This window comes from Carettochelys insculpta, chromosome 2, assembly GCF_033958435.1.
Source record: "Carettochelys insculpta isolate YL-2023 chromosome 2, ASM3395843v1, whole genome shotgun sequence".
NCBI lineage: Eukaryota > Metazoa > Chordata > Testudines > Carettochelyidae > Carettochelys > Carettochelys insculpta.
Window position 1 is genome coordinate 240,733,673 of NC_134138.1, and position 13,209 is coordinate 240,746,881.

The 13,209-nt window shown below is 41.0% G+C and overlaps 1 protein-coding gene across 2 annotated transcripts in view; it reads left to right on the forward strand.

The window, feature by feature from the left end:
* The window catches only part of STAM (signal transducing adaptor molecule), a 75,808-nt gene extending 63,000 nt beyond the window's left edge, over positions 1 to 12,808 (forward strand). For both annotated transcript variants that reach the window (XM_074984828.1, XM_074984829.1), the window contains exons 13-14: positions 1,456 to 1,631; positions 5,213 to 12,808. In XM_074984828.1, coding sequence (XP_074840929.1) covers positions 1,456 to 1,631; positions 5,213 to 5,435 — 399 coding nt within the window. In that variant the 3' untranslated portion in view covers positions 5,436 to 12,808. The remainder of the gene's footprint in view (positions 1 to 1,455; positions 1,632 to 5,212) is intronic.
* Positions 12,809 to 13,209: the final 401 nt, after the last annotated feature.

Here is a 13,209-nt window from a genome sequence, read left to right on the forward strand (position 1 = left end):
TCCTGGGGAGGGTGTGGGGCCCTTGTCTGACTTACCTCCAGGAGGATGGCTCCCACGGTGGCCTTGCCCACCCCAAATTGGTGCCCCACTGACCAATGGCTGTCTGGGGTGGCCAGTTTCCACAGGGCAATCGCCTGCAGGTGTCCACGTGCTGCAGGGTGGGTGAGAGCCACTGACACAGCTCCATAAATGTGTGCCTCGTCATTCTAAAGTTTACGAGCCATCTTTCGTCGTCCCACTGGCCCAGGACCAGCCTCTCCCACCAGTCCCCACTTCTGGGGTGGCTCCAGAGGCGCCATGGGGGATGGGGAGCGGTGGTTGCCCCCTTGGCAGAGCCTGCAGGACACGTGTGGGTGGGAAGGTGGGCTCCAGGGCATCCACCACGCCCAGGATGGCGATGACCGCCTGGGTCCTGGTGATGGTGCCAGCATCGGAGTCTGGCAGCTGCTGCTGCTCCATTCTCCTCTTGGTTCTGGGTGCACAGTCCATGCAGTGCTGTGTACTGCTCTGCTGGGCTCTGTGTGTGCAGGGTGGATGTGTTTGGGAGGGGCCTTTTAAGGGACCCGGAAGGGCTGGTCAGCCATGTGACCCCGTGCATGATGTTTCCCGGCTGCTTATTTCAAAATAGCCCGTTTTCCTGTGTGGACGCGCTCTTTCGAAAAATGGAGGGTGTTCTTTTGTAATAGCGGACCGGTACAGCGATGCATTTTGTGTGTGTAGCCGCGCTATTTCGAAATTCCTTATTTCGATTTTGTTTTCGATGTTCCCCTTTCGAAATTTCTTTGTAGTGTAGACACACCCCAAGAGATGGAAAAGCTGACACAGAGTAAATTACAGTCAGTAAAGCTATGCCTTATTTTCAGGTGGAATTTTTTTAGCTGACCATCTTTCCTCCCCTTCATATCACATCCCAATGACAGATTCAGCAATTACTTACATGAATATGTTTGCTAAAAATTAAAAAATATATCTTTTGAATTTTCATTTAGCAGCTGCAGACAAAGGAAAGCCAGCACCATATGGCTGGGTCACAATTAGGGAGTCTCTGCCCTATTCTGTCTGTTCTCTGTTAAACAGTTCTGATTTTTAACTTTTATTCGGCAGGAGAACTCATATTTTTCGTATTTCAAATTTTGAACTACCACCAATAGTCATTTGTTTAAATTTAATGACTGGAAATTGTGTTTAGTATGCAGTGTCTTGTGTAAATTGCTAGCATAGTGGAGCATTCCTTTTGGCAAAGAGCAGATGAATGACACAATCATAATACTTTCCACTGTTGTTAGAACACTATGGCCCAGTGCAAATAAGCCAAGTTGGTTTTAAATCCATTGTTTTTTGTGGGCAAAGACTTGAGACTCTTTAGATTTTGAACTTCGCAATGAACTGAATAGCAACAATATGTTCCTGTGTTTTATTTATGACCTTCTTTTGTTTGTTTGTTTCTTTTTTCAGGTTTACCCAGGGCAGCCTCAGAGTAATACATATTTGGTGGCAGGGAGTGTACAGCTGGGCCATATTCAAGGCTATAATCTTTCCCAAGAGCAACTTTCTTCTCTCAGTCAAGGCACAGTTCCTCAGTCTGCAAGCTCAGGATTGCCTAGTCAGCCATCTCAGACATCTTATGCTAAGTAATTTTAATATTTGCCTGCTTTAAATTTCATATTTATAACTAAGACGATCTTTTAGCAGAAATTTTGTTCTTGGGCAACTTTTATTTTAGTCATAATTACAGAACTTTGCAGTGCAGTCAGTTCCAGGGTCTATTTACTGATGTTTAGATAACAAAAGTATTTTTAGCATTTGTGTGAGCTTTGTACACAAAACGTTCTCGGATTGTGGAAGAACAGTTGGCTTGTGCTATTTGCACAAAAATGATGTGAAGAAACCACAAGCATGGTTGGGTTCCAAATGACCATGTTCACCAAATATACATAACTTTCAAGGCAGCTTGAAGCATCCATTCTGCTGCTTTGTTTCTAATACTGTCTAAAATACCAAGTATAGTGAGTGCCATTAGGGGTGATTGCCCTTCCTTTGATTGAAACACTTCACCTTGTTGGCAGGTACTGGTCATATTGGTAGTGGGTTAAGTGGATTTCATGGACTCATCAAGATTTATATGTTTACCCAGATACCAGGGATCTGGGAGTGGTCTCTCTAAAGGAAGTATTTAGGGAGCAGCCTATACAGGGTCAAAAGTTTGAGCTGAACTTAAATTCACCTCAAGAAAAGGGTAAGGTTTTGGCTTTTCTGTGGTGACCTGTGTTTTAAAGTAGGATGGGAAAGATGTCTGCCCTGAGTTGTATTTTATAGTGTTAATTTTTCCTTATTTACATGGCTTGTTAATGGAAGCTGAGATGTAAGAAAGATACTAGTAAAGCTTATGCATTCTTTGCATAATATATATTACCATTTACACTATATAGAGAGGCATCTGTATTAGTCTGTTTCAGCTAAAACAAGATGGAGTCTCTTGGCACCTTACAGGCCGTCATATTTATTAGGGCATAAACTTTCATTGGTTGTATTGCCCTTCATGCATATGATATAGTAAAAGAAGAGATCATAGAGCTACCAAAATGGAACTATTACATGTAAACTGATTCAATCAGGGGGGATGTTGGCCCACTTCCAGCAGTGATGAGAGGGTAAGAATACCTACAGAGGAAAATTATTTATTGTAAAGAATTAGTTATTCTGTCTCTATTCAGACCCATTCATGGAGTCAAATTTGCACATGAATTCCAGCTCAGCAGTTTCAGGTGGCAGTCAGGTTTTTGAAGTTGGGTTTTTTTGTTTTTTTTGTTTTGCCTACAGCAACTTTCAAGTCTGTAATCGAGTGTGTCCAGGGAGCCTAAAGTGCTCTCCCATTGATTTTTGCATGTTACCATTCTGAATATCTGAGGTGTATCTATTTATTCTGTTGCATAGAGACAGTCTGGTTTGCCCAATATGCATGGTAGAGGGTCATTGATGGCATATGATGTCATAAATCATATTAGCAGATGTACAGGTGAAGGAGCTTTTGATGGTAAAGCTCTGGGGTTAGCAACTTGCAGCTCCGGCTCTGAGAACTGCCATTGCTGACTCCTCTTGCGCCTGGAGGCTGCAGCTGCTTCTTTAACAAAAATCTAAATTGCGTTGCCCACCACTGAGCCGACTGAATTTAGCTTTGTTTAAGCAGCATCAGTTGGAGCCATTCAGCAGTCAGCTGTGGCAGGGAGTACAGAAGTGAAAGAGGGCTGGGCAGGGAGCCACCCCACGTGGGTGGAAATCTAAGTTGGCAGGAGAACTGGAGGGAGGGCAGCTGAACTCGCCCTGCTGGAGCCGCAGATCTGCGCCGAGGAGGAGGAGGAGATCACAGGAAGCAGCGGTCACCGCTGAACTTGACATGCTGAGTCGAGTTAAGCCTGCAGGCGGGACTGGGGCAAATTGGGGCTCAGAGGGGTTAAGCCTGAGGCGGGGAAGGGAGGTTGGGATTCAGGGGTGGTTAATCCTGAGGTTTAGGGGGGCGGGTTTGTGGGATGGGGGTATAAAGGCTGGGGATGGGGGTAACTTAACTTTCTACGGGATACAAATTATTGCATGTGCACTTTTCTTAAAATAGGGGTGATAAAAATCACAGTTTGACATTATTTATTAAGGGCAGTCTCCTATTCAGGGGCATTGTGGCTCCTGAAGGACTGATTTTTTTTTTTTTTTTTGTAACTGAATTTGAAAAATGGCTCTTGTTGCTGTTTTGGTTGCAGACCCCGGTATAGCTGATGTGGTTAGGTCCTATGATGGTGTCACTAAGGTATATGTGTGGACAGAGTTGGCACCAGAGTTTGTTGCAGGGATTGGTTCCTTGGTTATGGTTTCTGTTGTGTGCTGTGTAACTGGTGTTGAGTATTGGTCTCAGGTTGTAGGGCTGTCTGTAAGCAAGAACTGGCCTGCCTTCCAAAATCTGTGAAAGCAAGGGATTATCATCTAGGATAGGTTGTAGAATCTTGATGATATGCTGGAGAGGTTTTAGTGGAGACCTTTTGGTAATGGTCAGTTACTTCCTTTGTTTCTTTGGTCTGTCCCATAGAATGTGACTTCTGAGCACCCTAGTGGCTCTGTCTGTCTTTCTTCACTTCCCCAAGTGGGTATTGTAATTTTAAGAATGCTTGCTAGAGATTCTGTTGTTAGGTGTTTTGCCTGTGTCTGAGGGATTGGAGCAAATGTGATTGTATGTTAGGGTTTGGCTATAAACAGTGGATCATGTGATGTGTTCTGGATGAAAGCCAGAGGAGCATAGGAAGTATAGTCAATAGGTTTCTCCTATATGGTGGTGTTTATATGACCACCGTTTGTTTTCACTGTAGTGTTTAGGGTGTAGCTTTCTTGGATGGACTGGTTCAAGATGAGATTGGTGATGGGGTGGAAATTTGTTGAAATCCCTCAGAATTCTTCAAGGGCCTATTTCCCATGGATCCAGATGATTATGTCATCAATGCAGTGCAAGTGGAGATGGGGCACTTGAGTATGAGAGCTCAGGAAGCACTGTAAGTCATCCGTAGAAATGTTGGTGTACGGGGGGTCATGCAGGTACCCGTAGTATAGTTACAGTGTAATTAGTTTTAACAGATTAGAAATAGGTCAGGAGTTGAGTTATATACATTAGAAAATAAAGTCATAGGTTTATAATCCAGAGTTAAACATATGAATATGAAATTTGGAGTTTGCGTTCCCTGTAAATTGAGCGCTTGGATAGCCATACAGGAGAAATTCAGGTGCGGCCCAGTTGATTAGCAGAGCACCCACAGCTGTTGCTTGTGTTTCTATGGTGGTGCATATCTGTATATGTCTTGGTGCACATAACAGATTTTATTCTGCATATAGAAAAAATTAGAGGGAATAACACTGTTTGAGGCTATGGCATGTTTTCAGGATTTTCTTTAAAATGGAGCCCAAGCAAAGGCTGTGGCTACACTTGGCCAAAACTTCGAAATGGGCATGCCAACGGCCAAATCGAAGAATACTAATGAGACGCTGAATATTCATATTCTTCAATTTGGCTGTTAGTATGGCCATTTCAAAGTTTTGGCCAGCTGTGGCCACAGCCAAAGTGTTTTTCATGCTTGTATAATGCATCTAAAGGAATAATAAATCTTGCATTAATATTGCTGTCCTGTGGGCTTGTTTCTGCCTTCTTACTTACACAACTTATTTCCCTTTCTCTCAGTGCAATGGTCAGCTCTGTTCCTGGAAGCTCATATTCCAACCAGGCTTCAGTGTACAGTCCACCTCCTGCTACTGTTGATGTTTCTGCTTATCAGAATGCTGGAACGAATGTGTCCCAGGTGCCAAACTATAACTTAGTATCTTCAACCCTGCCTCCACCAGCAGGCAGTCAACAACCGCCACCATCACAACAACATACTTACTCACAGAAGGCACTACTATAGGACCCAGATCTTCTCTAACCTCTGCTCAATGCAGCTGACGACGTTATAAGCTTCTTCCTTTAATCTTGTAAACATTGTTTCTCCTCAGTTTAATAGGAATCTACCCTGGTGAACAGGTTTATTGATTCAATTTGCACTGACTTCTTAGGATTTTTTATTTAATTGTGCAGAGGAACAAAAATATTTAGGACACTTAATTCCTTTTAAAAGGCCTAAAAATTGGTACAAGATTATTTATGTCTGTAAAATTGGTTAGTCTGTGAAAACTCAAAATCTGCAAACTTTTGTGGCATAAATGTTATGTACATAATAGTGTGTGATTGCAATAGTAGCCATTTGAAATACCTATGGTGATCATATGAATATATTTAACACACTGTTAAAATATTTTACATTACTATTTTATTTTAATCTTGAACTGATGACCATGTTTCTTAGATGTACCTAGTTTTGTGAAGGATGTGATATCCTTTTGCAATGCAGAAAAAGGTTTAAATCTGCATATCATGGTTAATATTTACATGCTAAGGTGTCTGTTAATTTCCAAACATAACTGCATCTATGTTTCATTCATTGTGACTTGAACTTAAGTATATGACGGCTTCCTGTAGTGTGCATATATGAATAGCTGGCATTATCTACCAAAGTAAACTAGTTAACCTTTTAAATGGTCTGGCTAGGTCAAGCATTTAATTCTGTTTTAGAATAATAATTATTTAAAACAACTATTTACAGGCTGCTAAACATATCATGGGACCATGACACTGATCAGAATCATAAAACTTCCTGTTTAAAGCATACTGATGTACTTTTTTTCTTACTGGCTTTGCAAAAATAGGGTTCCGAACTGTATTATGTGTACATTGGTGAAGATTGCACCAAAGAGAGAGAAACTGCGTTTGGGTGGGAATGAATGGAAATTGTAAACTGGAAGAAAAACATGAGTACACTACATTATTCATGGCTCTTATAATTATTTAGGTCACACAGGAAGAATGGTGTACAGGTGTAGTCATTTGACTGAGCAAACCTTTACACTTTTATTTTAGCTCTTGTGGCCTTGTTAAGAAAACTGTTCCATTTACTATTACACAAAACACTTCAGCCTTAACTCAACATCTGTTCTTAGTTTCTGATTTTTAGTTGTATGTCTTCTTTTAACCTTCTCTAGTCTGAATAGTTTCTCATTTCATCTTATCAAGACTTCTAAAATTTAACTAAGTTATGTTCATTTTACAATCTGTTCTGCATTGATGTGAACTTACGCAGGTTGCTCTGTTTCATTCTTTGGGACATAAAATCTGTATGCCTCTCATAAACTCAGTGAAAGGGTAACAGTAACTGAACAAAGCATTTTAGAGGTGTCTAATCAATGCATCCTGTAACAAAAATATTTGTCTTAATTTGTAGGCTATTTCTGTTGATACTCCCAGCATCCTATTTCTCTTTTTTTAATGCAGTCCATGTTGTGTAGCTTTATAGATCTCCATATAAAATCCACATTCTGATTTTGGTTAGCATGTGTGGTGTAATTGTTCAGTTTAGTAGTATTTTACATTTTAATATGTTGCTTCTGATGTTTCATTCATGTACATGTGTTACTGCTCAGGTACCTTGACTGTCCAGTACTTTCTGAATCTGTTTGCAGTGTTCATAGCTATTTGCCATGTCATTGCTTTCATTAGCAAACACTAGTTGATGTCTTGCCTGTGAATGTTGTCCACCAAATAGCTTAAATACTAAAGTAGATGAATTGCAAACTTGCCCCCAACATACTGCATTCCAACTTAATGACAGTCTTTTCAGCTAGTGAAGCTTCACTATATTTAGCTATTTCTTGTAATTTCTCTTCAATAATCTAATTATCTCCATAAGTTGCAATTTTTTAGGATAGCCAATTACATTTTTGGAATTTATGGAGGAACATAAAACAATTGGAATCTTTTATACCTTGCAATGGTTTAGCTCTTGATAAAAGCATGTAACTAGGGTTATGGGCTATTCCTTGTGTATTGGACAGTTTGCTCCAAAAGGAGAGAAATTATTTTGATGGGAGAAGAATTTCTAAACTAACAAAAAATCCCTTCTAATTCATGTTTCTTGAGATTCGTAGTGTCCAAACCAATTCTGAAACAGTAGCTATTGTAATAGCTATTGCTGTAGAGAATTAGCTACTTTATTCTGAAAATATATTTATTGTTCAAGCCATCTAGCCATACGCAACTGGCTACATAGCTACAAGTGGCTAATGGCTAGCTCGTTGGACAGCTTTAGACCCTAAATCAGGAATGCACTTAAGTGAACCTATGCCTAAATTAAACATGAAAACAGTCCCATTAACTTCAGTGGAGCTGCTCATAACGTTAGACATGCTTCAGTACAGTCCCAAATAAGGTCCTAAGTCTTCTGTAACTACTAAACATCAATGAAATTTTATATGGGCCAACAAAACTAGATTATTTTAAGCCTCTTGTTGATTATGCTATTTTTCATAAAATATGTAGCACCTCTGACATCTTTTATACTTTTTTTTCCTACTTCTCAATTTAAATGTTTCCATTTTTTCTCTAAAATAGACTGTTTGGCATTGGAATATTCATACTTGGAAAATCTAGACAAATTTATTCTGAAAACCGGTAGTACAAGTCTGGGGTCCATAAGGACAGATGTTTGTTCTTGGTATTTACTGAGCGTTCGAAAAATCTATGATACAAATCGTGGATGCTTCCATCTTCTACCCTATATCTCATGCATATTTATTCACTTTTAAGGTTAAATCTGAAATAGCTTCTGGCTAAGTGTGCACTTCATCTCCTCCATAGCTTCTCAAAACAGTTTCCCAAAATGGGATCTGTCACTCTAAACTCTCAGGCTACGTCTACACTACAGCGCGATTTCAAAAGGTGAACTTTCGAAAACCACCTTTCGAAAGATTGCCTTTTAAAACAGTGCATCTACACACAAAAAGCAGACTGAGGATGTAATCTGCTCTTTTGTAAGACTGGCCCACTCTTTAGAAAGGGAGCATCTACATGGTGCAGGACGCTCTTTTGAAAGAAAGAGCCATAGTGGATAAGCCCATCTGGGGGCCACAGCCAGCCACTGCCTTTAATGGCCACTCCACAACACCCTCATCCTGTATACTCTGAGGGCTGGTTTGCCACCCAGAGCACCGCAGAACCAGACCGTGCACAGGAGCCACTTTGGGGCATACTGTGGACCCCCAGCAGCTCCCTGATGTCCTACCCCTTGAGGCTGTGCTCCTCGCTGCTGTCCCCTAGCAGCTCTGGAGGGCCACCCTGTTGGCCACCCCAGTACAGGCCATCCTCAAGGGGCGATGCCACACCCTCTTCCCCGGGTCATCTGGTGCCTGTGAGGCTACCTCACCAGTAGTGACTGGCGAGACCAGCTGGTGCTGAGGGAGGGGGATGACAACTGCTGGCTCCAGAACTTCTGTATGACAAAGTGGATGTTTCTGGAGCTATGTTGCTGGCTCACTCCAGCCCTCCCATTGCTAGATCCTGCATCGCTCTGGAGTTGGGTTTCTGGGCCTGCCGACCAGGGAATGCTGGTGGACGTGGGTCCTGGCATCTCCTCAGACTTACTGTCAGGCTTTGGGTCTGGTGTGTCCATTATGTGGGTGGGCGGTGTTGCCTTCTTAGGCCTCAGGAAACGGTTCAGCTGAGCAAAGTGGGGGCAGGCGGTGGCCGCTGCCCCCAAGCAGCTGGCCACATCCTAGGCCCAGCAGTAGGCCTGCTGCAGTTCTTTAACTTTACTCAGCACCTGGTCGGCTGTGTGGGCAGGGTGGCCCTGGGAGGTCAAGCCAGTTGACAGCCAGGTGCAGGCTGCGGCATTCCAGCGCCAGCTGGTGATGTGGAATAGCAGCTCCTCATCTCTCCCAGAGTGCCAAGAGGTCCTTTACCTCCGCCTCACTCCAGGAAGTTGCCCTCTTCTTCAGCCCTTGGCAGGGTTCCTGGGATCCCTCAGAGGGGGACCCTAGGGGGCACAGGGGCCTTTCCGCTGGCCATTTGGGCAGAGAGGTGGATCTTGTGAGCGGAGTGTCAGGAGGAGAGTATGCAGCTGGAGCCTTGTGCCTTTCATGCAGCCAGCTTCCTGCCACAGAGTTTCTGGGTCCCTGCATCTTTAAACGCAGCCAAATACAGACACCATAAAGCCCCCATGGTGCTGGCTGGGGTGTCTTTGTGCTCCAGCTGGCTGGCGCCATGGAGGAGGACTCTTTTGAAAGAGCGGTCCACGGAGTGGCTGCTCACGTTTTCTTTCAAAAGAGCCTTTTAAAAGAAGGTGCTCTTTCTGAAATGGGAAAGGAAGAGTCATTTTGAAAGGAGCACTGCATTCTTTCCAAAGTACGTTGGAAAGAATGGGTTTTTTTGTGTGTAGACGCTCCACTGGGTATTTTGAAAGAGCCCCCTCCTTTCGAAGGATATAACAAAAGAACATGTTAGTGTCTCCTCTTGCCTCCTAAGTTCTTATCTTCCTCTGTTTATTTTACTGATAATGTCATTGTCCTTATCTAAGTTTTGTAATAAGTTTTGTGATCAACTAAAAAAATCATATGATTATTTCTATTTTGTCCTAAATATTTCTGCAGAGATTATAGTGCAAAACTGTGGTACAATAGATAACTGATTCAGCAGATCAATGGCATTCCTTACCAACATTCCAATTACCTCATATCCATTTTTGTGTCACTTATAATATTCTTAATTGGAATTCTAGGCTTTTGACTTGTCTCTCAAACTTAGTATTGTCCTTAATTGTCCTTCCAGCTCAGACCTCTTTACAAACATGATTAACTCACATCATTCCTATTCTGTTTATCATTAACTTTCACTTCTTCCCACGGTGTCCGAAATTAGTTATACTTTTTACTTCCTCAGGATAGACTTCTTAGGGGTATCTAATATCTTTAACATGTTGGACAACTTTATTACACGAACTCTTATTGAACCTCCTTTCCTTTCTTAAACATTTCTTGGTCACTGCCCTTCAGTTCCAACTAGTTTCCCCTAGTTATGTTTAATGTATTCCCCCTGTGACTCCCACAATTGATGCGTTGCTGCTATCACTCCTGTAAAGTCCAAAACATGCTATGTACTACATGCAGAGCAGTTTTACATGCTTGTTGTCTTACTTTGTAAAGTGTGAATAAAAAGAATGAGTGTCGATACAGTTTCTCTAACAAAAAGCTAAAGCTGAGATTTTACGTCAGTGAGTCAGGTGGTTGAAAAGTTTGTTTCCCTCAAAAACACTATCAGCCCTATTACCCTATAGAAAGCTGACTCTGGAAACTTCTCAGTTTCTTCGCATGTACATTCTGAATGTAATAAATTGTTTTTTTTAAAAAGTCTATACATGAAGGACTAGGAAAAGCTGTCACTTGACTTTAAATAGGGTGTTGTAATTGTTTGCTATCTCTGACAAAGAGGAACAAGTTCTACAAAATAATTTGTATTTCACTTCATGTTATAGACATCTGTGTGTGCCTATCAGTCCATTGCACAGAGGCCCAACAAAAATCACAGGAACTACAGTAAAGCATTCCAAGGAAATTGATTTTCCAGAGATGAAAATGAAGGGGTAGTCCAATTGAAAAGATTGATGTAGTGCTGTTATGGAGGAGACTGGTATCAGAGTTTGCCACTGTTTTGCATCAGGATTGGGTCAATGTGTGCCCCAGCCATACTTAGTTATTGGTGCCTCTGTATATAGGTGTTTAATGTTGCCAGCTGGAATAAGCCTACTGTAACAATGTACAATATAAATGTAATGTAATTAAGCCCAATAAAAAAGTAGAAAGAAGCTTACACAATAAGATCTCTGAATGCTTTTCAGAATCTTACAGCAGTTCAAAGTCCTCCACAATATAGTTTCTTTGCAGATATTGCCTTTGTTTTGTGAAACTACAAGGAGTTTGGGTCACCAGAACTTCAGAGAATTTTATCTGTTGTAAATATTTCAACGTCTGTGCAAAGTAGAAAACTGCTTCTAATAAGAGTTATCTTTGATTATCTGACTGAGATTGGTCCATGGTTCTTGGATGTCATCCAGGTACTAGAAACATTGATTTCAGGATGGAGGATAGAATATCAGCCCTTCAGCTTAAAATCAGTGTCTTACCTCAGTGTTTAAAGAACAAATATATTTGTTTGTTCACTTGACTTGTAGCTTTGGCTTTCAGAGATTTCTGTGTAATCTTCGCTTGTATCAGCTTTATCCTCCTTCTCCAGTCTGCTGAATTTTACAGGCAGATGGCGATAAACATACATGTTACTGCAGGTACCCTTCAGAGAAAGCAGCATGTGTCCCTTTTTAGGAGCAGATGGAGAAAACACCCCCTTTCATTTTTCTGGAGTTTTATTTCATTCTGAGGTTTCTTCCACCTCATGCTAATTTTGCTATGAATAGCAGCAGGCAGACTAGTTTTTACTGTTGTTCTGTCTTAATAAAACTGACTAACTTCAGACCAGAGTTGTGTCTTTGGCCCCAGTTGCAGCTATTAAAAATATTGATCACTTCAGTATCTATATACCATAAGTCCACAGTCAGATATGAAAAGGGACTTGATATCTGCACTTTTCATTTTGATATATGAAGACATTGGAAAATTGTTTTTAAAAGTTCGCTGATCTATTAAGCACTTTTGTGTCTGATAAATATTCAGCTGGCTGCAATGGAAATACATATATAGATGTAGGTCCAAAGTTCATTTTCTTGCTGCTGCCTCAGCTTGAAGATGGCAGGAGATTCCATTTCCTCTCTTAAACCTGTACTTCTGGAAAGCTGATTATTTTCTGTCTTACAGAAAACAAAACGCTGAAGTCTATCTTGGTTTTAAAAGCATTTATGTGGTACACTAGTACTCTTATTTTTCAAATTCCATTTGATGTTGGCATATGGTATGTACATGGATTGCGCTGTTGTAGAAGAGTGTGATTTAGTAAATAACACTATTTGTAAAAACTGTTAATTGTTTTTGGTATGAATGCAGAACATTAAAGTGGAAGCATTTAGTACATTATGTTGCAAAGTTATTTGATGCATTTCATAATTTGAAAAGGTCAAGAAAGGAAATACTTTGAAAAGAACTAGATAGCTCTTGTGAAAACACCCCAACTTAAATTTCCAAACTCAATTTTGTTTTATATTGCTTATAGGGAAAAGTAGTATTGCTACACTACTTTTCTTAAGCTGTCATTAAATTCCCAGAGTGGAAGTCCAAGTAAGTCCTTGTATGTTACCGTATTTCAAGTATGCTGCATTTTATTTCAGTGTACGGCATATAGTATAAATATTTTTTGGTGATAAAGTGCAAATGAAAGTGACTGTGTAATTCTGTACATTCTGTTCATACCACACTTCCATTTACAAGTCAAAAACCGTTGCTACTTGCAGCTTGATAACCACAAATGTTTTTGTGCCTTTATGCATGTGAAACTGTTTTTTTTAGAAGAGAAAATGTCTCAGAATACAGAAGTGGCTGTCAGTTAACAATGTTCATAGCAAGCAAAATGTGTAAGGAGTATGATCTGCTTTTTGCTTCCAGGTCACTGGAGAGAGTGTGTCTGTAGTCTGCTTTCTTGCCAAACGTTTCTTCCGTTATTATCCTCAGGTCAGCTTCACCTGTGGTAGCCATGGTCTGAGCTTGTATAGATAGGACTTCAGGCACCATGGTGTTTTGTAATATTGCTCAGAGCAGATCCACATAGCTCAATAGGTATGCTTCAGGAAGCCAGTGCAGTGGGAGCCCTAGTGA